At 48.1% G+C, this 24,448-nt stretch overlaps 1 protein-coding gene across 2 annotated transcripts in view; it reads right to left on the reverse strand.

Moving 5' to 3' along the window:
* Positions 1–24,448, reverse strand: part of LOC126536905 (cell adhesion molecule Dscam1-like) — a 292,232-nt gene that overhangs the window by 98,025 nt on the left and 169,759 nt on the right. For both annotated transcript variants that reach the window (XM_055073599.2, XM_050183952.3), the window contains exon 4: positions 22,515–22,667. In XM_055073599.2, coding sequence (XP_054929574.1) covers positions 22,515–22,667 — 153 coding nt within the window. The remainder of the gene's footprint in view (positions 1–22,514; positions 22,668–24,448) is intronic.

Consider the following 24,448-nt stretch of genomic DNA (forward strand, 5'->3'; position numbering starts at 1 on the left):
GTTGGTAGCCTAGAACATGAACTGCAGCTAACGAACGAAACCATTAATGACTTGACCCAACAAACCAGTGAACTTCTTTCCTGCATAAATGATCTAGAGGATAGGTCTCGTAGAAATAATTTAATAATTTATGGCATCCCCGATGGTGATCAGTTCTGGCAAGAAACAGAAAAAAAGGGCTTAATTTGCGGTCCTCACATATTTGTTACGAATTTATACTTGACACGATAGAACGTGTAGTTTCTGTGTCTTGGTGGCACCCTCGTTCAACATAAATGCCGACCTGTAATAACAAAATTTTTGAATTTTAAAGCGAAAGATAGTGCGAGGCTCAAAAGTGGCAAAAGTGGCAAAAGTTCAATTTCAGATGGCTACTGCGCCGCCACCAGGTTTGCTCGCAAAAGGCTAACGGCGTTCGCGAAATCTTTGCCTGGATCGCCAACTTTTAAGCTTCGCTACGATAAACTCGCTGTGACTTAAAAGCAATATGTTTATGATCCGAATACAGACACAGTTCGCGAGCTTTCCCGTTCGCATCGCCGTTCTCTTTCCGATAGCGCTTCTCATCACTCGAAAGCATGCGCGCCGTCTGCTGTATCCGAAACGTCAGGTACATGCGCAGTGGGCAACGGTTTGAGTTCAAATCAAGCGCGTCAGGTATTTTAACAATGAGGGAGGGGTAGTGGTTATCGACACCCCGTATCTATCCTCTACACTAATATTCGGAGTGTTTTAAGCACAAGAGACCATGCCAGCGCTTCTATCAACGCGTGCGGTACTGACCTGGTAGCACTTACCGAGACATGGTTAAATGCTCGTGTAGGTGAGGGCGAAATTTTTGCCCATGCCTAGGCTTTCAGTTTCTGTCGTTGTGACAGGGATGGAAGACAAGGGAGAGGGACATTGCTCGCCGTTTCTGCCAGTCTGACATCGTTCCGCAATAATATCGCATGTGATATCGAATCTGTCTGGTGTGGTGTCACTTTGAACAATAAAACACGCATAATTGGCATGTGTTACCGTCCACCTCATGTAGACATTTCGTTCGTCAATGAATTACATGATGCACTTAACTCTACCCTTATTCGATACCCATCATCCCCAGTAACTCTTCTAGGACACTTTAACTACCCAACAATAAATTGGACATCGGCATCACCGTATTCCACACTGTATTCTTCACATTGCCAAGTGTTCCTTGATACTTGCTCTCTTTTCATTTTTACTCAAATCGTGGATAGTCCCACACGCGTTGTCGGCAGTTCTGCAAACCTTCTTGACCTAATTCTGACCACTAATCCCGATATGGTAAGCACGATAATTTTCATGCATGGACTCAGCTATCACTCTTTACTGCAATTTTATCTATGCTTCATTACATCCCCAAGTACGAAAAAACTAAACGTTATATTTGACTACAAGGCAGAAAAGGATCAATAGTGAACTTTCGCTTTTTCTTGATAACTACCTTCATGGTTTTGAATATTGTTCTGTCCAGGAGAACTGGGACTTATTTGCGAACCTAATTTTAAATCTTACAAAGCCTGCATTCTCCAAAAGATAATACCAACAAATACAAATGCACCATGATTTAACGCATATTTATATCGACGTTCTAACAGGAAAAAGTGTTTATTTCGGTCCGCCAAATTGCGGCAAACTAATTAGCGTTGCCATGCATACACTATCGCGTCTAACATCTACACTCAAGCTGTCGTTTCTGCGAAATCTTATTGTATGAAAAACACATTCCCTTCTATGCTTATTAGTAATACTCGAAAATTTTGGAAAATCGTAACTAATACCCACAGCGACGACGATATCTTTTTAGTTGACCAGAATGGCTTACCTGTGCCAAGTAAAGAGTGCGCATCCATTTTGAACCATGGGTTTTGTCTCAATTTCGTGCTTCATAGGATCATTTCTATAGTACGATCGCCGAGACGCATCTCTCATTCATTAGCAATATTTCATTACCATCATATCCGTTCTCCGGTTTCGTCAGCATGCAGCCAATATAGATGTGGCCGGAATTCTAAAGCTCATTGACACACTGAAACCCTAACGTTTCTTTGGTACTGACTGTATAAATGCAAGATTCCTCAAAGAAACAAAGATGTATTCCGCTATCTTTCTTACTAAAATATTTCAGCAGTCATTAAATACTGGTATTCTTCCCAAGCATTGGAAGCAGGTGAAGGTGATTCCACTTCATAAGTCATGTATTAAGCAATCACCCCTTAATTTTCGCCCCATTCCTCTTACCAGCATACCTTGCAAAATTCTTGAACATGTAATCTACTCACACCTTGCTAGCTTCCTTGATTCGAACTATTTTTTAATTCGGCACAGCATGGTTTTAGGAAGTCGTACTCATGCGAGACTCAGCTGTTGAGTTTTAGTCATTCCATGCTCTTATCGATAATCGTTCTTTAGCTGATTGCATCTTCCTAAATTTCTCTAAAGCATTTGACAAAATTAATCATTGCCTTCTTAAACTCAGGTGTCTCAATAATGACACGTGTACTTGTTTATCTTTCTCGGGTGACCACTTTTCACCATCTAACAAATGTTATCGCTATGCGCGGGACGCACCCGCATGTATGGGAAGTTTCTCGAATGCTATCGGTGGTTCTTTCTGTTGTCTGTTGTCACCGAAGCTTGTGTAATCTGATTGCATGTGCGACGCGAATTGTGCAGTACTTTCTGGAAGACACGCGGGCACCAGCGGTTACTTTGGAACCTTCGATGGCTCACCTATTGCATCCCCTTGCACTTCCCCCAGCACAGGGTAGCCAACCGGAGATAATCTCTGGTTAACCTCACCTATTGCATCCCCTTCCATCGACCATTGTACCTCACCTATTGCATCCCCTTCCATCGCATCGACCATTGTTACAAAGTAAACTTCACCAGTTCTAAAGCCAATGCCATTTCTCATTCTTTTCTACCTCGTACATCGACAGAGCGGAATCGCCTTCTGCGCGACGTAGCATCTATACCAGATCATGACCCATTTCGTTCATCTCTCGTGCGTTATCTTGATGCTGAGCCCTAACATAATTTTTTTTTTTTGCAGACAGTTATCAGGTTTTTTTCTCCGCTTGTGATTGTTCTATGAGCTACTGTGTAGCATTGTTGCTTATCACCGTTTATTCTCTTTATCATTTGCGTCTACTTAACCATGTATTTGGCTCTTTATTTTTCTTTTGTAGTTGGCTTTCTGTATCGCCTTTTGTTTCATTAGTCTTAATTGTGTTTGTTAATTTTTCTCTATCTGTTATGTACCACTCCCCCCTGTAATGCGTATGTGCTTGAGGGTAATGAAATGAAATGAAACATACAGCGTGCGGGCCTAGTATGCGCTCAGCCGCTCGAAAAGCCATGCGCAGCCACGACCGGTCTAGCGTATTTCCGTTTTGCCAACTGTGCAGAGACGCGAGAACCGGGCTAGATGAGGAGACGCGCTCTTTCCTCTCCTAGCGTGCGCTGTTATCACGTGAACTTACAACATGGGAAGCCAGGGAAGACGACGCGCGTCAAGCCACCGTCCTTCTCAGCTCACCCTCACGAGCTTTCCCTCGCACCCATAGCATATGGCACGCAAGACACAATCTTATCGCACTTGGACTTTATACGGAAAAGCACGGGAGTGGCGCGTCGACGGCGACGGTGAAAGTTCGCCTGGAGTGTCCATGATTGCTATGGCAATAAAATCAGAATTTCTTTGAAAAACTGGTGCTATACTGAAAGTGATTAGTGTCCTTCGGTTGTATTGCTACGCGAACAACGGATGCAGTTTCAATTCCAGGCTGTGTTGGCGGTATGGCCAGACCGCGAAGTAATTAGACTTTCCTTACGTTCCTTACTTCCATTGCGGAAAATAGCACCTCTTCCTCTTTACAATCACTCTCTCTCTCCCTTCCATTATTCTTTCTTTTTTTTTTTTTGCTGACAGGAGCACGCGCACTTCAATTATCATTTCGTTTGCGCATATTGTGTAAAAATTGATGAAGCAGACCAATCGAGTTTAAGGCCACTGCGCGATTTCTAAAAATTGTGAAAAAGGCAGGTAGACGCAAAAATTATATGCACGCCGTTCTGCACCGTTCGCAATGCTGTTCTTACTTTCTTTCTTTCTTTTTTCAAACAAATAATGTGCTTCGCATCTGTCGACACTGGCTTCGATGATTCGAAGGTAAAGATGAAAGAACTTGAGGAGCCGTTGACAACAGTTACTGGGAGTTAGCTTTTCTCGTCCTAATTCTTCCTCTTCAACAGGAGGCGACTCGTACGTCGCAGATCACACTGGGCTTGAAAGTTGGCCAGCACTGACCTCTTACATTCGCCCCGCAGCGTTTTCTCCTTGCTTTTTTTTTTCTTTCTTGCTTTTTGAACTGTTGGCGCCGTGACGTCGAGTGCAACCAGACGCCGCCGCGGCTCCGATAAGCAAGGCGCTCAGCGAAGTGCAGGAATAACGCCCATCACCCGCTCTCCGCCTGCCTTGAAAAGCGCGTTGAAAGAAAAGAGGCCAGCTACCGCTGTTGTAGGCGTTACCCGATATGTCGCAGCGAAATCCCGGGGATCAGACTGACTGACGCGGATTTAGATCCAGGCCGACAGAAATCGGGGGGTTTGCAGGGGAAGAACAGAGTTGGAAGAATACGAAGTCTAGAACGGGCAACCTTATATTATACTGTAGAAATGCGCAATAATAATAAACAGCCAAATAACATCGCTCACTGTTCGCATTTCTACCGTTTCTCGCGTGTTAACATCGTGTGCACGCCAGTCAGAAAGCCAGCCAGTCAGCCAACCAGCAAGCCAGCGCAGGGTCTTAGCTGCTCGGCCGCGGTGACGGCGACAACTGAAATGGGAAACGTGCTCGCCGTGGCCGCGGGAGCTCGGCCGAGACAAGAAAGACAGGAGCTCGGGGCTCAATGCGCGCTCCGTCCTGCCTGTTTCTCTACCTCTGTCTCTCTTTCCGACACACTCTCCCTCACTGCATGCTGAGCGAATCCATCTCGCGATCGGGTCGATCCCGAGAGCAAACTCGATCAAAGCGAGATGTTTTCCAAATTAAGAATGGGAAAGGAAGAAGAAAGAGACACGGAGGGGCGGATCGCTATCCTTTTCGTTCTTTCTTTGTTTCTTTGTCGTCTTTCTTTCTTTCACCCTCACGCGTCTTGCCCGCCTTGGAGAAGTATAGTGGGGTAGCCTGCTTGCTGCTGCTGCTCCTGCTGCTGCTGCTGCCCTGTTTGCACTGGCTGAGCGCATGATGCGCTGCCGCGACTGCCTCGCCTCCGGGGCACACGGGTATCCTTCGTTTTCGCAGCCGAGGCTCCGTTGCGAGACCTCGCGATCGCGCGAATGCGAGGACGGGCGTGTTTGTATTGTTTGCCGGCTACAGTCCGATGCGTTTCGCGAGATCGACGCTATTTGTTTCGCGTGTTATTCTTGTTAAAACCACCTACGTTATGTTTCCTTCTCTCCCATCTGATCTCTTCCCCCCTCGCCCTTCGGTCCTTTTGGTTTTCTTCGCTGTTGCAGCATTTTCTTCATCTCTCTTTCGTCATTGAACATTTCTTTCACGTTGGCTTCATCGTCTGTTTTCCCGACCTTACTCCTACGTTCACTTGATTCGTTCTTTTTTTTTCGCGCTTCGTTCCTCTCTCGCTCTTGCACGTCGTGCGATTGAGTTTTTTTTCCGCAGCTTTCCTCCTTTTCTGCTGGAAACACTTTGTTTGCCTCGTTTTAGTTTCGTTTCTTCGTTATTGAATTTTTTTTTACGTCGATGCTGTGACCAGAGCATCTTCAAAATTACATTACGAAATCGATGGACCCGCCGGTATGGACGCGAGCGTCGGCGGTCAAGCGAGTCGGTTTGGGAAGCGATTCGCTCCGAGGAATACGCTGTGCGCACGATCAGGACTGCGGTTCGCTCGCTTGCTCGAGTTCGTTCTCGAACGCAAACGCACGCATAAACGCACACGTATAAACGCACCACTCTATATATGAAAAAAAAAAATTAAACGAGAACGCGAGGACGGCAGCGAGGATGAAAAGAAGAGGAAAAATGGATTGCCTTCGGGTTGCGTCTGGCTCGGATGTCCATTGCGAGGCAGCTCGCCGACAACGTCTTGAAGAGGACCTCCTCATCATCCTTTATGACGTACATGGAAGGGGCCGAGCGGTCCGACCACTGATACGCGAGCGTGGATTTACTGGTCATTCTTTAATACTGTCATTTACGCGGCTACCCATTTCCACTCTCTATGCCTCTATATACCTCCGACAGTAAAATCAATTCGTTACATTAGCCTTTAATTCTAATTTGTGAAGTGATTTGTATTCGTATTATTCTGTAAGCATCCACGGTGACTGAAACTATATATGGCATCGCTTCACTGACTCGCGCGCAACCTTTGCTGCGCATCGTGTTTGCTTGACTTCTTAAATAAGGCAGCTATGGAGAAATATTTGGCATGGCGCTGGCTTTTCTGTGGTGAGCCACTCAGCGAGATTGGAGGCAGATCGTCTTACTTGACAATACAAAGCCGTGCGGGCCGGCTGAAAGTGCGGGCGGAAATGTATGGGCCGGTCCGTCAGCCAATATCTGGAAAACTAGAAGCAGCAACGGATGAAGGTGCGGTTGCTGCTCGTCGAACTGACGAAGATCCTCCACCGCCGACGAAGACGCCGAAGACACTATCTCGGTGACATAACGACACGCCACCACCCCGACGAAGCCTGCAAGCAAAGAATGCACCGACCAAAAACCTGACTATGCGACGTACCAGCCACACGTCAACGCGTGGCAGCCGTGATCCGACGCCAAGACCTAACTGCAACGCAAAACGAAGAACCACAGACCTCGACGTGCTTCTCGACGGCCACGCAGTCACCGTCTTAGTGGACACAGGAGCCGACTACTCCGTCATGAGTGGGCCAATCGCCGCCAAGTTGAGAGAGAGAGAGAGAGAAAACAAGGGTAGGAAAGGCAGGGAGGTCAACCAGAACAGCATCCGGTTTGCTACCCTACACTGGGGGTGGGGGAAAGGGGAATAGAAAGAGGAAGAAAGTTGAAAAAAGTTAAGACTGCATGGGAAGGCCCTAGAATCCGGACAGCTAGAGAACACGTAATAACCCCAAATGGAATCTGCACGGCGAGAATTGCGGTTCAAGACCGCACCTACCCTGTCGCCTTCGTTATCCTCCAACAGTGTTCACGAGACGTCATTCTCGGCATGAATTTCCTGAATCAACACGGCGCACTCATCGACCTGAAGTCGATAACGCTGTCGGAAGACCAAGCGATACCACCGTAGAGTTGTCGCAGTCACCACGCCTTGAGTGTGCTAGAAGATCAAGTGAGCATCCCGCCTCACTCTAGCATTATATCCGCCCGCTCCCCCTTCCCCATCTTTCATCTCCCCCATCCCTCTCCCATGTGTAGAGTAGCAAACCGGTTAACCTCCCTGCCTTTCCTTCTCCACTTTTTCCTTCCTTCCGCCGGCACAGAAACACCTACAGACGTAGAAGGCGTCATCGAGGGCGATCAACGCCTACTGCTCGATCGTGAAATCTGTGACACAGATTTCCCACAAATATGTGCCACAAATCTGTTCGCCTTGAGTTGTACAATGAATCTTGGAGAGATGGCACGCTAGCAACAACCTGGCAGACAAGTCGCCTTGTTCCCCTGCTGAAGCCTGGCAAGTCGCCGTTGGAACTCTCATCATATCGCCCGATCGCTTTGGCGAGCTGTGTGGGCAAAGTAATGGAGAGAATGGTCCCAGGACGCCTGGAGTGGTACTTGGAGTACCACAACACCTACCCAGATGCCATGGCGGGCTTTACCACAACACATGCTCAGTTACTTCATGCTCTTGCTGTGCTTTGAGTGTAACTTGCTTTTGTGGGCAGAAGTTTGGCCAACAAAACGCTAGTTTCGCCATGCACAGTTTTCCTTTTTTCACCGTCACTAACACGTGACAATATATGACCTGCTTGTCGTCAGTTGCAACATTTTTATCCTGGTGTCTGGTTTAAACCAGCGAACGCAACAAATCTCTGTATAGGCGGCGATTGAAACCAAAATTCAGCTGTGGGCAGCAAGTTTTATCTGATGTGTAACCTTTTAAAAAAAAATTACACTTCACGAGATTTTTTTTATTCATGAAGGGAGGTTTAATGTTCAATATGAGCGGGACTTAGATGATAGTGTCGCGGATGTTTCATGCACACGTTGACGTACGGATTTCTTTTGTCGCCCAGCTCCAGTGACTCGGTGGCTGTGCCATTCTGGTGCTGAGCACGAACGTAACGGGTTTGAATCCCTGCCGCGGTAGCTGTCTTCTAATAAGGACAGACTTTGGCGATTCGTAAGGCTCTGAACTCATTCACTGCGACAGCAGTTATTCTCTGACGGTGGAGACCCCCATCTTGTTTGCTTGCTTGCTTGTTCCTCAAATACTTGCGTTCATCCACCGAGGGGGACCGGCTAAGCCAGTAGTTCTGTAGGGCGGTTGATGATTCATTGAAAGTAAGTGTGCAAGGCGTGCACGGTAAGCTGAGCACGGCGAGCACGAGAAGCTGCCGTAGAAACTTTCTACAGCTTTTCAGCATCGCTGAGTCACTTTGAAGGCCCTATCAGGAGACTATCTACCTCGGAGGTCATAACTCCTGCAATGAATGTCATGCAGTGACATTATGTGGTGAGCCACAGATGATTTGTGCGAAATAAGGCAATTTTTTTTTCTGTACACTTTTAGTACGAATATATCGAGTACTTGACCAGTGTCTGTACGCAGGTCTGTATGCTATAGAGATACCCATGAGCCGGAAATACAGCATTATTCAGGTATTATGTAGTGATTTATTACGCACAGAACCGACCGGCCCTCACTAGCACCGCTGTGTGGGTAAAAGATACTGTCTTATACGAGCCCATTTCTCGTGGTTCGGATTGTCTCTAGCGGACGCAAGGTGCTCGGCAGTAGCGGGCGCAGTTTACCTTTCTTCGCTTTGTGGCGGTAGCGAACTTGAGGATCTCGGGGCGTCTGACGAAGACGTGATAACGTAAATGACGACCAGCGTGACGGAACGTACGCATGGACAATCAAAGCAAACCCAGTTTAGGGGGCCTAATTGCCGTCGCAGTAAGAAACTTGTGTGTCGAGAACTGTGTACATCATGCAGACTCGGATGGGCGAAATTGATTTGATACTGGGGTTTCACGTGCCTGAACCGCGATCTTATTATGAGGCGCGCAGCAGTGGAGGGCGCCGGAATAATTTAGACCCCCTGGGATTTATTTGGTGCACACCCAATGCACGGCAGACGAGCGTTCCTGCATTCCGGCCCATCGGAATGCGGCCGCCGCTGTCGGGGTCGAACCCACGACCTCGAGCTCAGCACCGCGACGCAGTAGCTACTGTACTAGCGCGCTGGCTACAAAATGGTTAAAATTAATCTCGAGTCATCCACTACGGTGTTTCTCGTAGCCGGTGTGTTGCTTTGGGACGATACACTTTACAGAATAATCAACGAATATTTATTGGGCCTAACGAAGAGGAGTCTCAATGCAGTACGCGCTTCGTATATAACGCGTTTCCATCATGTCAGTACATCCTGTCGCTATATCGATTCAACGCTAGCCCGTTACCGTCGACAGCCATCGTGACATGGGATCTGCCCCAATTTTTTTCTTACTTGGCGCACATTTTCCCTGCAGGAGTCTAAAAGATGTCATGTGCAACTTGCCAGACATCCAGTACAACTCGTCGTATTATTTCGCTCCTACATCTCAGCCAACACCACACAGCCCAACGTATGAAACTTGCTACGCCGAGTTCTAGACATCGAAATTCTGGTTTAAATACGGGATCCTACCTCTATTCACCTTAAGTCACATTACGTATATAAGCTGCAGTTGTAATGCACGAAATAGTTCTTTCGTAGAAAGAGTAACGGACCAAAACACAACCACCCTTAGAAAACGCATGGTTTTGAGACTTCTATGATCGCATTACTCGCGTAGCTTCCGCCTCGCGTAGCCTGCTAATTATATGAAACGGGGTGCATAAATTCACTAAGATGCCTCTGGTAACTTTCTGAATGGCAATCACCCTTCAAGAACGTTTCCGCAAAGTGAATGACTTCATTACCGCCACATTCCGTGATCCCGCAGACACCTTCGGGGGCGTTCACCCGTTCGCTTCGCGGCCTCTCCCGCCCTGCAGCCGCGCTCGCAAGGGGAGCGGATCGAGACGGCATCGCGCTGCCTGCAGCTTACGCTCGAGCACCGGTTTGCCAACGTCTACGGCTTCCTCTTGCTCTCACATAACGGGGCGAATGCGACGACGGAAGGCGAGCTTGCCGCAAGCCTCTAATCTCTGCGCCCAGGCGGTCCCTATATACCTAATACGCGAGTCCTGTTAGTCGCAGATTTAAGCCGTTTAGGCACCTGTCGTGCCACTCAGCCAGAAATCATCCCCCCCCCCCCCTCCCACCCTCCCGAGAACGAGGTCGCTCGGCGTCGGCAGAAACTGAGGAGGCGCTTTTCAAGCGCGCTTTTTCAGCTGGTGGCGTGTACGCTTCACGGTTTCCGCTGGAACTGAGAAAACGATGAGCGCGAAGGCACTGTAGCGCGTGAATAAGCGCTCGCTGTACACACACGCCACACGAGAGTTAAAAGAAAGCGAGCTAAAGCCATACGTGGTGTCTTTAAAATCTCGAGACTTATCCGCTGCTAACGAGGTAGGCGATTCATTTCTGGGAGTTGCGTTGACGAGGGAGACGAGTAAAAGGAGGCAGAAGGGGAAAAAAAAAATTATAAGCTGATATATATTCTGGTTCCTTAACCTCGACTTGAGACTTGTTTTCGCGGAGAATCTATAATCGGAGGAGCTGGAAAAAATACAACAAAAAGAAAGTTACGAGAAATAAAGAAAGAAGAGAAAAGAAAAAAAAATGCAGGGAGTTTCGCGTATCTCGATGGAAAAGGTCTTTCCATAGCCGTTTCTAGCGCAAGTTTTGCGGTGACGCTACAAGCTTTGCAAATTACGGGCGTTCGACTCCTCGACACCACAAGAAAACATCCAAAGTGTGCCTCGGCTATTCCACGTGTTCTTCGTGAAGCTCGATAATGAAAATTGAGAGAGAGAGAGAGAGAGAGAGAGAGAGAGAGAGAGAGAGAGAGAGAGAGAGAGAGAGAGGGAGAAAGAGAATAGCGATTCCACTAAAGGAGGGAACATCTCATGAGAGAACATCTTGCTAAGCAACAAAGAAACAGCGAGCATAGACAGAAAACGCCGAGTAGCAATCCTAATGCAATTAGGATTGCCGTGTGCATGTATCGCATCGCACAGCACTGAATACAGGATCCCTCTTCGTCTCACCATCGAGCGATTTAGACGAACGCTTCATATCTCATCGGAAAATGCGTGCTCTGCTTGCGTTTAGTTCTTTGTTTTTTCTTTGTCTTTCATTCTTCGCCTTTATTTATTTACGCGCTTCATTTTTCTCGTCGATATATTAGCTCTCATATCACTTCAGCGGTTTCTGGCGTTGTCTGTCTAACGCCGAGATCACAAACAAGGAAAAGAACTACCTAACACTAACAAAGACATTACTATGTTAAATGATGACTATCCTGTTCGCGCTTACGAAACCCTGCTTTCGAAGGCACTTCTCCAGATACAAACTGACACGGGGTAAATGTTACGTAAACAGGCGACAACGGTTGGGGGCTGGTCCCGACGAACGTTATCTCTAAGGGCACCCTTGAACACCCAGGCCTCTTACTTGAACTTTTACTGTTTTTATCAATATCTTTTTTTTTTTTCAGAACTGCACGGGTCGTATGGCACAGACAGAGGATCGTGTTCTTTGTGAATGCGTCGAGGCATACAATGGGGCGTTATGTGTGGCCTTCTTGCTTTCAGTATTCTTTATATAGCGTCTCTTCGGAAACGCCCTTGACGACATCGTTCTCCCCCCTGCTTTTTTTTAAAAGCAGAAGCTAAGTGTCGAACGTAACCTTTCTCCGCGTACGGGCCCCCACTACAAGACACACGGGGCTAGAAAGGCGCGGCGCTCGCTATTCATGCGAGAAACACCAGACGGCGCGGCGCTGTAACTGCCGTCGTTTTGCAACGCCAGCGAGTGTGCTCGCCGCGTATACGTGCGTCGTAGAGGCAAATTTGCATACGACGAAGTACTTCTCTCAAAAAAAGAAACGTCGCGCAAGGAAACTGATGGGAAGAATGAGGAACAACGGAAACGACACAAGGAAATCGCGGCGCGGCAAAACTGCGCGCTGCCGCTTTGTTCTTCTCCTTTGCCCTCTTCCTTCATTTCTACATCGAAACGTTGAGAACTAGGACGGAGGCGACGATTTTTGCTGCTTAGAGAACAAATGCATTTTTGCGCGCAACGGTCAAAACGAAAGAAAAAAAAATGGAAAAAAAGAAAGAAAAGTTTGGTTGGCACCAGCGGGAAGCGTGTGCATGCAAGCACATGTTAAAGTAGCACTCTCACACACATACAGGAACACAAAGCCCACGGGGCAAGGAGTGAGAGAGGACAGATTGCTCTCTGTTCGAAAGCAAAACACACACATAAAAAACGGAGGAAAAAGAAAATTGACAGTGCAAGAAGGAAGAATCAACAACCATCCACTGTTTGAAATAGACAATGTCGCCGTTATATAGTTCTTCACAATAATTATATTGCTGTAATGTGCGAACATAGGGGAAACATTGCGAACATGCAGCTAGTGCTGCATTGCTATAGTTAAACTGTCAAAAGATCAGCTACGACTCGGCTAGTCGGCAACAGGAGACTGGACACCTGGTATCTCTTGTTGTTGGCAGCAATAATAAATGTGACAACACTAAGCTAGAAGGATGAACAGCGGGCCTGGGAAAAATGAAGGATGGCTCCGGTAATAAATATAATAAAGAGGGCTTAGGGAGGAGGCTGGCCGTCATAATTGATATTATTGACTGCCTGCGCCAGTCAATTTGATACATCTGGCGACATTGTCCAAAAGGCTCGTGCAAGAGAGGAACGAACAAAACGGAAAGGCCCGGAATGGAGGCCGGGGGAGCTTGGGGAGAGGCGATAAGGGAGTGGTCAATATGAGAGCAGCCAGCCTTGAACTTTATTCCGTTCGCTTACGACGCACGGGGTCTGCGAGTCGCGCTCGCGCTAACGGGGGGAGGCCGGTCGGCCGGGTAAAGATGAGCGCGACGCCAAAAGTGCAATTTTTCGCGCCCCGAAACGCTATCCCCTAATTGCCTTTGCCCGCCGCCGCCGTGGACGGGAAAGGCGAGTCCTGCCCCCCCCCCCCCCCCCCAACCCGCTAGCACGGACGCCGGAAATGCATCCGCGGCGCCTTTCTTTCATAAGGAAGATGAATGGATTCTCCTTTGGCTGGGGGCCGCTTCGGCGAAGTGACACGCTCAACATCGGACAACACGCGCGCGGCCGTGAGTGTGGCAACTGCGCGAGCAAGAAGTTGTCAGTGAAAGACAAAAAAATTAGAACGAAGAACCCTAAAGGCTCTTCCTATGAACTGCGACTGAAAGCATTTGCAATAGCACGTTCGCGTCCGTCTTGAACGCGGTGCGCCCTGGCGTGTGTGCTTTTGTTCATCAACAGCCGCTCCAGGTGCTGACCGACTTGCTACTATATCGCGGCGCAGATATTAAGCTCCGTGGTAGTGACTTCATAGAAAGGAAACTGAAAAGTGCAGCACCGTAACTGTCTCTCATTGCGAGGACACCTCAACAGCATGCACAGGGGAGGGGTAAGGGTAATAAAAGAAGAGGGAGGAGGCCTACCCGGTCTAACGGCAAGGCCGATCGCCCGAAGAAGCCCCATGCACGCTCCTTGGCGAAGCCTTTTTGTTTGCTGCGGCGCGGTATTATGGCTGCTTCTATGTATGCACTTGGCGAATGACGGCTGTTGTCTCCGATATTAATGTGCACACCTTAACGTCGTTTACCGCCTGTCTCCTTGCTCTATTCTTGTTTTTGCGTGGTTAGACATATGACACAGCAAATAGGTAAGATGAGACGAACCAGTGCGAACAAAGAATGCTTGCTACCGCAAGTCAAACATTGAATGAATGCAGATCTCTGGTGAACATATGACACAAAAAAGTCTTCAGCCAAGAGACTTTGCGAATCGGTGCAGCCAATAAGTAGGGCTTGCCACCGCAAGTAAAAGGGAAAGCTTAGTTTTTCGTCACAGTGCCTACACAGCGCCGGTCGAATCACAGAGCCGCGAGAAGCAAACTTCGGTACCGATGCCGGCTCTTGTTCGCTCGTGTTAATTGTTTCTGTTCCTTGCCATGTGCGGGTTATTTTCTGTCGCATTGGCGTGTTGACGTCTTTGCCATCGCATGGCGCGATTGCTTCAGTTGGCACAAAAGTGAGGCTTCCGCTACGTGCTGTACAGTAAAAAAAAAAGCTGCACGATCAAACTCCATGATCAAGCTGCATAATCAAGCTGCATGAACAAACTTCTGCGGCGCCTCCCCCCCATCCTGCGTTCTTCTGGATAACCTCGATGTTCGCTCTATCATATATTTGTGAAGCTGCGAACTTTCTCGAACCGACTGTCTGGCATACTTATAGGCCGTAGTTGATTAGTGGTTGTGGTGTTGGGCTGTAAGCACGAAGTCGCGGGATTGAATTCTCGTCACTGCGCCCGCATTTTGATGGGGCCGAAATGCGAAAACACCCGTGATTTAGGTGCACGTTAAGGAATCGTGGTTTTGGGATGTAAAACTCCATCATTAAATTTTTGTGTGTAATACTTATATAAGCGTCATTAAAGGGGGTGTATTTAGCGTGCAGCCAAATCTAAGTGCCAGGTATTTGTCGCTGTAAGCTTCTTCATAACGCGAAACATTTTCGGAGCACTTGACAGGAACTGAGCATCTGGCGCTCATTTACGAGAGAAAAAAGAAAGGTTGTCAGCGATTCTTATTCTGGAGTATTACGAAGGGGTTTTTCGGCGTGTTAAAATAACAGCAACACGTGATATGCTTGACTACATCGTATAGATGGTATTTTTCGTGCATGTGAAGGCAATACTGCTTTTACACAATGTAGGTAGCTGCTTCTCAAAAGGCTAAGTGGGATAGGGAGGTTGGGTGCTATCGGGAAACATTAACAGACGGAACAAGCCACCAACATCGTTCAGCCGGACCTTTCTGTGTACACGTACCGTGTATATAGTGCACTGTTGCTTGTACGTTATAATCTTGGTCATCGTGACTCAAAATGCTCGTATTGTCATTTGCCGGACTAAAGTTATTCTAGACATGAAACCACTTCCGGGGCACAGTGATAATCGACCGTGTTAAATGTCACGGTTTTGAACAAAGCGCAATAGCCGCCCGTAAGGTAGCTCACCAAGCAGCCCAACCTGGAAACTTTCAAAGCCATGCGCTCCCAATAGACTCCTCGCAATACTTCTGGAAGTGAAGACCAGAAGTTGCGCTAGCACACGAGTCCCGATTCCATCGTGTGCCGTCCGCGTTCCCCCTGCGTTCCCCCGGCTCCGGGCAGTGCTACTGCGGTTAATCCGGACTAGGTGTGCTGTCAGACTGGCGGTCCACTCATCCTGGAGAGGGGACCGCAACCGAATCCCTTAAACATCCCCACATGGCTCGGCACCGAGGAACGAGGCGGATGTCCACCACCTCCTCTGGACCTGTCCGGGGATGCGGGCAGACCTCCACTGCTGTCATGTTTTAGCGGGGCTGCTGACTCAGAGGCCTACGGGACACGGACGTGCTCCAACAGCTGCAGCCGCAGCTCCTATGACTTCGTACACGCTGCCGGCTTACACACTCTGTCTTAATCACCCTTTCACTTTCCCTAGGCCCTATGGACCGTTTCTGACTAGAGATAAAGAACAATAACTGCTGTAGACAACCATTTTGATTCGGGCAGTATTAATACATTAGGCTGAAGGTGTGTGGGCATCAGTGATAATTTGTTCGTGTCGAGGCTTTGTCTAACTGGCAATGGTTATGAAACATGACACTGGACTTGCACTATTTTTACGCACTAATGCCGGCCATGTATGCAGTGCACTTCGCTATAGTAAATTGCGTCGTCCTGGTGCTATTGTGTCGTCGTCATGCCTAGCAGAATGCTGATAGTTAGGTGCTCGAATATTTGTTTTTTAACGCACACACGAAAAACAAATATTTGGTCAATTTCGGCCGAAGGGCAAAGCGTAGAAAGCGATGGCAAGGAGCCCTTTCGTTCCGCTCGTTATGCCAGAAGATTAGGAACGCTCAGTGACCTTCGACCAAGAACTTCATAACGCTTTCTTTGCCAGGACGGCAGCCTCGCAAAAATCTCTAGTTTTTCAAAAGCTAGATCAGGTCGTTTGCCTTTCCTGTCCCCCCACGCTTTCGTCGACGGTGCATAAAGAAGCAACAGCAAAAAAAGCAAACAAAGCGACAGGATGGTCTGCGAGAATGAAGATAATGCGCATCCTTACCCGATCACGTGTAAAGGTTTGTGCTGTGCAGCAGCCAGAGATAATAAAACGTAACCGCGTCGGTTCGAAGACGGGGAATAATTGCCCGAACCGCGCCCGCGAATGAAAAGGTACGGGTAACGACCTCCGCGGGATGCAATGGGTGGCCGATGGAGAAAAGCTATAGCTGTAGGTTGCCAGGACTTGCGAGGGGCGAGGGAGGGGGGCATTCACAGGCAGTTTCGGTCGTTTATCGACTGGAGAAATCGGCGAGGCACTGGTGTCGGTCGGCTAGCTGTTTTACAGCAGGCCACCTATACGGGGGCGAGAAGGGGTGGCAAGGCCATCGTCTGTACACTCCCCCCACCCTCCCCGCCCGCCCTCAACCAAAACAAAAAAAGAAAGAGAAATGATGAACCGAGCATAGATGGTAACAAAAGAGCAACTCGCGCAACGGGTAAATGAGGATACCAGGGAGAAAAAAAAGGGATGGCAAATGGAAAGCGAAACAAAGTCGGGACGTAGAGCGTAGGTTCCAAAGCATCGTCCTCCAACTCTCCTTCTCCCAAAATTCTCGCCTCATTCACTTCGCCAGAAAGAAAGAAAGAAATCATTTAGAAGAAGCCCCAAGGAAGCAAAGGCTGCAGCGCGGCTTTCAGCCAAAATTATCGACTTCGAACAGGCCTTTGTCGTCGTCTCGGCCGATTTATTACGGCGGCAAAAATCTGAGACGCGGACATCATTTTTTTTTATCTCTCTTTCTTTAGTTAGTTGCCTCACCCGCCATTTGTTTTGTTTTCTTTTTTCGTCATCGAGCTTACTTTCTTTCCTTTTCTTTTTATTGTGTTTTGGCCCTTTCTTTATCGCACGCGCCGGGAGTTTCTATCGCGTCAGTGACTGAAGCCTGCGCGTGACGACGGGAAAGATAACCTTAAAGGCGCGGAGGCCGGGCTTCTGCCGAGGCCAAAGGGGCGCCCGCCAGCAGATTGAAAGGAATTGTTATCCGCACAATGGGGAACTCAGTCACGTGATGCTTTCGCTCTCCCCCCTCCTCCTTCTCCCCTCTGTATTTTTGATCGCCCAGTGGCGCCCCCTTTCACTCGCCTCGTGGCAGCTGAGAGTCTCTGCCCTTTCGGTTAGTGCGCGCCGGCTATACGGAAGCGGCAAAGCAAGCATGCCGCCGCGTTCAAGCGCATCGCGACGTTCACGCACAACTTTCCGGGTCCCCGAAAGATATTAGGAGAACGTAATATCGCCGCGACGGGAACACTTTCCTTCCTTTTCATTTTTTTCCATATTATATATTTTTTAGTCTTCTTTATAAACTCCGCTGAAGGCGACGCTCCCAACTTTGTGACTCTTGGCGCGGAATCCTCCTTTGCTAGATCTATTCGAGCAGTATCTTTCGAGAAAGAAAAGTAAACTGAAAAAAAAAAAGTTCGGCACTGATCTGCCATGTTTAGTAGTGTCGTTTAATCGGGCTTGAGGGACACTAAAGGGAAAATTAAGATTGAAATTGATATTGAGTTTATTTCCATATTGAATGGGGGAAAGTCCGAAGTAAAAAGTGAAAGTTAATTCACTTGACAGAGGTTCTGGTGAAGATGAGCTGTGTTAGTGAATCACGCTTCTGCAATACCACGAAAAGGCACTCTTGCCTTGGCAGGATGCGCGGTAAGGTAGAAAAGATTCATAAAACGAATGACGGGTGCCGACGCCTCCACGAAGTTACCGCGCCAGCTCGCCGTGGAGTCACTGATTTTTACGGCGGCGTCTGTTCGGGCCTATAGGTAATTTTTTATCTGTAAATATAGATTGCTTCGTATACTACAAAAGCCATCGATAGAATTTAGCAAGTTCTGAAAGATTTTGAGTTCCGACAGCTTTTGATTCCTGAGCGCTTGTCGTCATTAGTTTATTTTCCATCCTCCTTGCGCTTATAATAGACAAACACAACTGAAAAAAAAAAAGAAATAGGACGCGAAAAAAAAAAAAAAGAACGGAAGACGAGCTGTGGTAGTGGTCACTGCTGGTCTGGCCGCTCCGGGGCTTCGCTTATGAGAAGGAAAGCGCGAGAACGCGTGCACGCGACGCGCTCCTGAGAAATCGAGGTTGCGGCGAAGGCCGAAACGAGGCGGCTCAGTGTTTTAATTTGAATAATCTACGCTCGCTGGGCCCTGAATACATCGAGTGCCACGCGGGCGCGCGGCAGTCTTGGTGGCACGACGCGTTGCGTGCCCGCTTCAGGAGTGGTTTATAAGCCGTGTATAAGAGACAAAACAAAACAGCGTTTACAATAGGACTAAGATTATTAGGAAGAACAAGAAGAAGCCGCTAGGAGAAGAACGCCCCGGTGGTGGACGACAAGGGGAAGGAGAAGAAGACCCCGCCGCGAGACGAATTGTTAATAGAGGAATAATTATCGGCATAATGACAACTCATTTGCATACGCATTCCATGTTTTTCTTTCTTGCTTATAGTTTTTTTAAAAAAAGGGAGGGGGGAGGCTCTGCGCGAGGGATGTTGTTTCGGTATTGCTGGATACTTCCCCCGCTTCTTGCTTCTATCTTTATCTCAACTTTTTCTTTTCGGTTAAGATTGCAGATTGTTTCGCGAGTTTTGATAGTCGTTCGCGGCTCGGCGGCTGAAGAACGATGGCCAATGCAGGCGCGTGCCTCCCCGGGAGGGCGCTGCTTATCTCCCGAGTAGCGAACCGCGTGCGCGCAAGGCGCCTGCTTAAGGCGTCGAGCGGCTGAATTTGCATAGCCACAAAAGAGACAACTTTCACCTTCCCCTAAGTCAAGCTTATATTTAGCACACTCAGTGAATCAAATTTTCGCGAGTCCTTATATAATACTCTCCCCACTAAGAACTAAAAATAGAAGATAAAGAAGGCGGCGATGGCTGTCGGAGTTTGCACTTATTTTCGATACGGGACGGCGGCATACTCGCCCAGTACTTCAGGAATACTCGCTGTTGTAGCCTAAAGCGGGTAACGATCAGGATGATCGTTGAGTGAAACAAGACCTTCCAGGCGGCGCCCGATGTTGTGGCGTTCAAATACCGCTTGCTCCTAAATGCAGTGCAGTATACGCGCACGCCAATGTGTGACCAAGAACGAGAGGCTACGGCGATGCGCAAAGTGAACGTCTTCGGTTTGTCAAGAATAATGCTAAAAATGAAACGTTGAAATTTCGACTCCGCAAAGAATGTTTTAATCCTTGTTGAAAAACCTTTGCTTCGGGTTAGAAGTTAGGCGCTTGTCTGAAGTCTGCCGCACGCCGCGTCACCGCTCCTTTAAGCTCCGCGAGCGATTAAAATTCAGTTTCCTAAGTGGAACGAGTTGCCCCCGGGCAATTTTGTTCAAGCCGGTTCGGTCTCCGCTTCAGATTCATCGCACCGATCTTTGTTTCGGACGTGTTCTTCGTCAGCTACGATAATCTCTCCGGGACCCCTTCATTGTTGCCACTTTCTCTCTCTCTCTCTCTCAACCTCTTGCTTGAAGTGCGACAATAGGAGGGCGACAGAAAAAGAAAAGACGACAACGAGTGAAACGCAGCCTAAATTAAAACAAATGGCGCGCGTCTAAGTCGAGGCAGAACGACAAACACCGTTAAGGCACGAGGACAACGTTGGTCCGGCATGTGGCAGTATACACAGCGCCGTCGCTGCTGCTGCTGGTTCTGCGGCCCCCCCCCTCCCCTTCCTTTCATCTCTTCTCTCTTTTAATCTCGCGAAACGAAACAAGCCCTTCGCAATCAACATTGTAAACAGCAAACTCGGAAGGGCTTTACGAGCAGTGGAGTTTAGAAACTCATTAGTCGCGATGTAAATGGCCAGTTCGCGCCGTCACGTCTCGTTCCTTTCCCTCCACTTCCCCCAACGGTGGTTGGACGGGCTCGACAAGCTGCTCTTGGGGGAAAAGGGTTGTCTGTCAACTGGGCGTCGCCAAGCAGCAACACTGCAGCGCGAGGTCACACAGAAAAACAAAGGAACACCCCAATGAAAGTGCTATAGCGAATGCGTGCAATGTAAACCCAAAAGAAAAGCGCGAGCTGGCAGCGAGACGAGACCAGAGGAGAGCGGAACAAATGGCCGCCACTCTTGGTTCCGGCGTGCGCCGCCAGAGGGGTTTGCCGCGTATTAGCTATAGCTTGTGCTATAGGGGTTCTCCCGTATACCCCCGCTGTTCGACCCCCTTACCTTCGTTTTACCCCCTGTCGCTCGTCCTTCCGTTTTTTGCGGAAATAATAAAGTACAGTTTAACAACGCTCCTGAGTACACGCTGGATAAACAAGGCGTACGGTTAAGGGAAAAAGGAGGGGGGAAGGGGGGTTGAGTGCATATGTGCTTATGCTTGGCGCGTACGCAGAAACACAAGGCGAGGAGCGACGATGACACGCTAAGGACAGCGCGAACAGAGGCTCTTCTCGCATGGCTGATGTTTTTTTTTTTTATACGCAGGAGAAGGAGGATTAGGAACGCGATCGAAATGAGAACAATGAAGCCCATATATGTACACGAAACAAACATAGTAGAGAGCTTTTTTGCTTTCCCGCGTTAATTGTGAGAAACGTAAACCAGGCTTATGCGGGGCGAGTTATTTAGCCGTAATCTGAAAGATGGTGGTGGTGGTCGTCGTCTTTGCTCTTTCAAGAAAGCTCTCCTCCTTTCGCTGACCCTCCCATCCTCCTTGAGAAAGAAGGAAACGTTTCCACTGCCTTCAATTTTGAGACTACCCCCCCTTCCCCTTCCGCCCTTTCTTTTTCCACATCCTCTTTCCTTGTTACCGAGTGTTATTCTCACGCGCTAGTCTCAGCGCAAATGTCGTTACTGTTGCTGTCGTTGCTTCCACAGTATTTTCGCCTTTCTGAGTTTTCTTTCTTTGTTTCTTTCTCATGGTATTTTTCCTGCGCAGTCTCAAGGGGGCAAAGAAAGCCGTGTTTGTCTTCAGATACGCTGACTGCTACGCTCGGTATCGCGAGGGGGTACGCGCGCGAGAAAATGAGCTTTTCTCGAAACCCCTTCCCCACCACCTTCAACACCCAACAACTCGCGCGCATAATGCAGAGACGAGACGCACCGTGGCGCCTGCCGGCACGCAATCCCTCCGTGACTGAGACGGGCCCTGGCGCGCGTTTTCCCAACCAAATAAGGCGCGAACAATGCAACGCTAATTTCGAACATGCGTCGACTCCCCTTCCTTCGCCTTTCTTGCGCGACATATTTGTTTACTTACTTGCTTACTTACTCGCTTGTCTGTTTTTGTTTGCACCGAAGTCTTGTTCAGTGAATGCGAACGTAGAATGACGGATGAACTAGTTATTAAAGTGAGAGTGGCTCGTCGTTTTTCAATGTTATCTGCGTTATACAATGCCGGGACCTTCTATTCTTTTTTTTTCTCTTCTTCGTTTGGCGAAAGTGGAGTGCGAGAAACAAGACTGACCTGCAGGCAGGACGTGTGCACAAACATTGCGTGATATTCTTGCCTGTGCAACGGCTTAAGCGCGCGTGTCAATTAATTAGGGTTGACACATATGCGCTCGCGTTTATTTGTAGCTGGCAAGAAAGGGCAGGAAATGATAACAAAAAAAGAAGGCTAAGTTTATAGATGCGGCAACTCATGTGCACAATGTTTCACCGCCGTAAAGCGTACGCGTTTGCGACGAGTAAAATTGATGATTGCGAGCCGAACAGGGTGCCACCTCCTCGCTCTTCGCCGACGCTTCAGCTAGTTACGCGAAAACTGCAGTGTTTTTATCCGCAGTGACCTTTCGTCAGTCACTGAAACGGTTCTGCGATACTTGGTTAATTAAATGCCAACTTATTCAACACGCCTCTTTTCTTACTGAAACAATGTGTAGTTAATAACCAACTGAACGAGATTGCAATTTCTTCTCAACAGTTCATATGACAAGTAATAAAAAGAAATTAACGTGACCGTTAACAGAATTAATCGTAATTTTCTTCTCCCAGGGCGCCACTTTACTATCGGCTCTCACCTGTCACTATGAGCCGGCCGGGGAGAGAATTCCTCGTTGACTCCCCCGTGAGCTTGTCCCTCGTTTGGCATCGGTAGCTCCGATAGGAAAAGCTTTTGTCCACATCCCGGATGTAAAGCTCGCCTTCGGGAAACATGTGGTACTTGGAGGCACCTGAAACAGACGGGAGAAACAGACCACCAACGCTTTCATTATTCGTCGAGAGAGATCGTACAGCTCGCACGGTGGTCGTTTGGGAGGAGGTGGCAAAAAGGGGCGACTAAATGCCCGACAAGCATTTTCGTATACTTTGCATTGAGCTAACCTGAGCACGTGCTGGTAGGCAAGTTGGTTATACATGTTTACAAAGGAGGCGACAAATAAAACAACGCACGAAGAAAGAGGACACGGGATAACCACGTAGGCGCACTAACAGCTGAGCGTTTCATATCTTGACACAAGAATAAATAGCTGCTGCCAAGAGTCAAAACAACAAGAAAAAACAGTGCCGTCATCTGCGTCCTGCAACAAAAACACGATACAGAACAGCTTCTAAGCGCCGCTCCCAAGATACGCCAGTTCCTTTGCCGATAGAGAAACTGAGGGTTCACCGATACAAGCATCACCCCACTTCTTGATCTCAAGTGTTTCCAATATCTCCCTTGTCAGTTGATCACCTGCTCTGTTCAAAACACAGATTCTATCAAAATCTGGAGTGCACTTGTGAGCCTTACAATGAGCACTAATGTGACCTGAGAGCTGGTTTTCCATCTTATATCGATGCTCATTCAATCTGACATTCAGACATCTGCCCGTTTGGCCAACATATGATAAACCACACCACAAGGGAACAGAATAACCTGTTTTCTTTACATATCCGACATGCTTTTAAAGCGAAATAAAGAGAGAATAAAAAGGCAGCGATGTTCGCCAAAAAATCGTCTTATTGGCTACCCTGTGCTGAGAGAGGGAAACACAGGAATAGAAAGAAGATAGAGGGAGACAGGAAGGTGATAAATATGTGCGCGTGCACGGATAGCACCACACAGTCAAAGGCGCTCGCACTGTTAGAAGAACAAAAGGAATTGAGATACTCCCTTTTTGTTACTTAGATGAAGCCAGTAGGCAATGGAGCGAAGGAAAGCATAGGCGATATTAACCGTAGTTTTGATTGAAGTGGATGGAAGTGAAAGTGGACGAAAATATAACTTGCCATCGGAGGGAGGCGAACCCACATCTAACCGCATTACGCACTCGATGCTGCACCATTGCCCTACATCACCGAATAATTACCCTTCGATAGGTTAGACATATCTGATTGCACTATGCTTAGCTCGTTTTCAGCGAAAATTAGCTTCTCTTGTAGAGTCCGTCTCATATATTTAATAGGCAACAAATGTTAGCGCGATAATTCCAGCTCGTGGCACTTCGCAGATGCCGCGCCCCTTGGCGGCGTGCTGAGGAACAGGATCACGAATTGAGCTATAGTCGGTCACACATAGCGAAAACAATTAATTGTGCTAACGTTTTTTATGTATTTATTTATTTTTTAGCGTCGTTAATTGCTTTCGCTTTCGCGGAGGTATATTTCACTTCGAAAAAGTCGCTGCAAATGAGCCTTGCTTTTTCGTGTCAGAACTGAATAATGTACGGAGGGAGTCGGAGGAAATAAATATTATGCAGATCGCACGCACTGCGGGAATCGATGCTATGCGAAGCCTTTTGCCGGCGGTTGGCTGTTCAGCACAGTTCATGGATCTACGAAGCGCTACCGGGCGGACCAATATATTTGTCTTAGGCGAGCAATCGATTGCCCCGCGCGACGCGAGCGTGTGTGTGACGACAGAAGCACGGCGACGACGACAGCGACGGCGATTGTATGACTCCGGCGGCGGTGATATGACGGCCAATTTATTGCACTCCGGCGAGGAAACGTCACAAAATTTTCCGTTGCG

This window comes from Dermacentor andersoni, chromosome 4, assembly GCF_023375885.2.
Source record: "Dermacentor andersoni chromosome 4, qqDerAnde1_hic_scaffold, whole genome shotgun sequence".
NCBI classification, from domain to species: Eukaryota; Metazoa; Arthropoda; class Arachnida; order Ixodida; family Ixodidae; genus Dermacentor; species Dermacentor andersoni.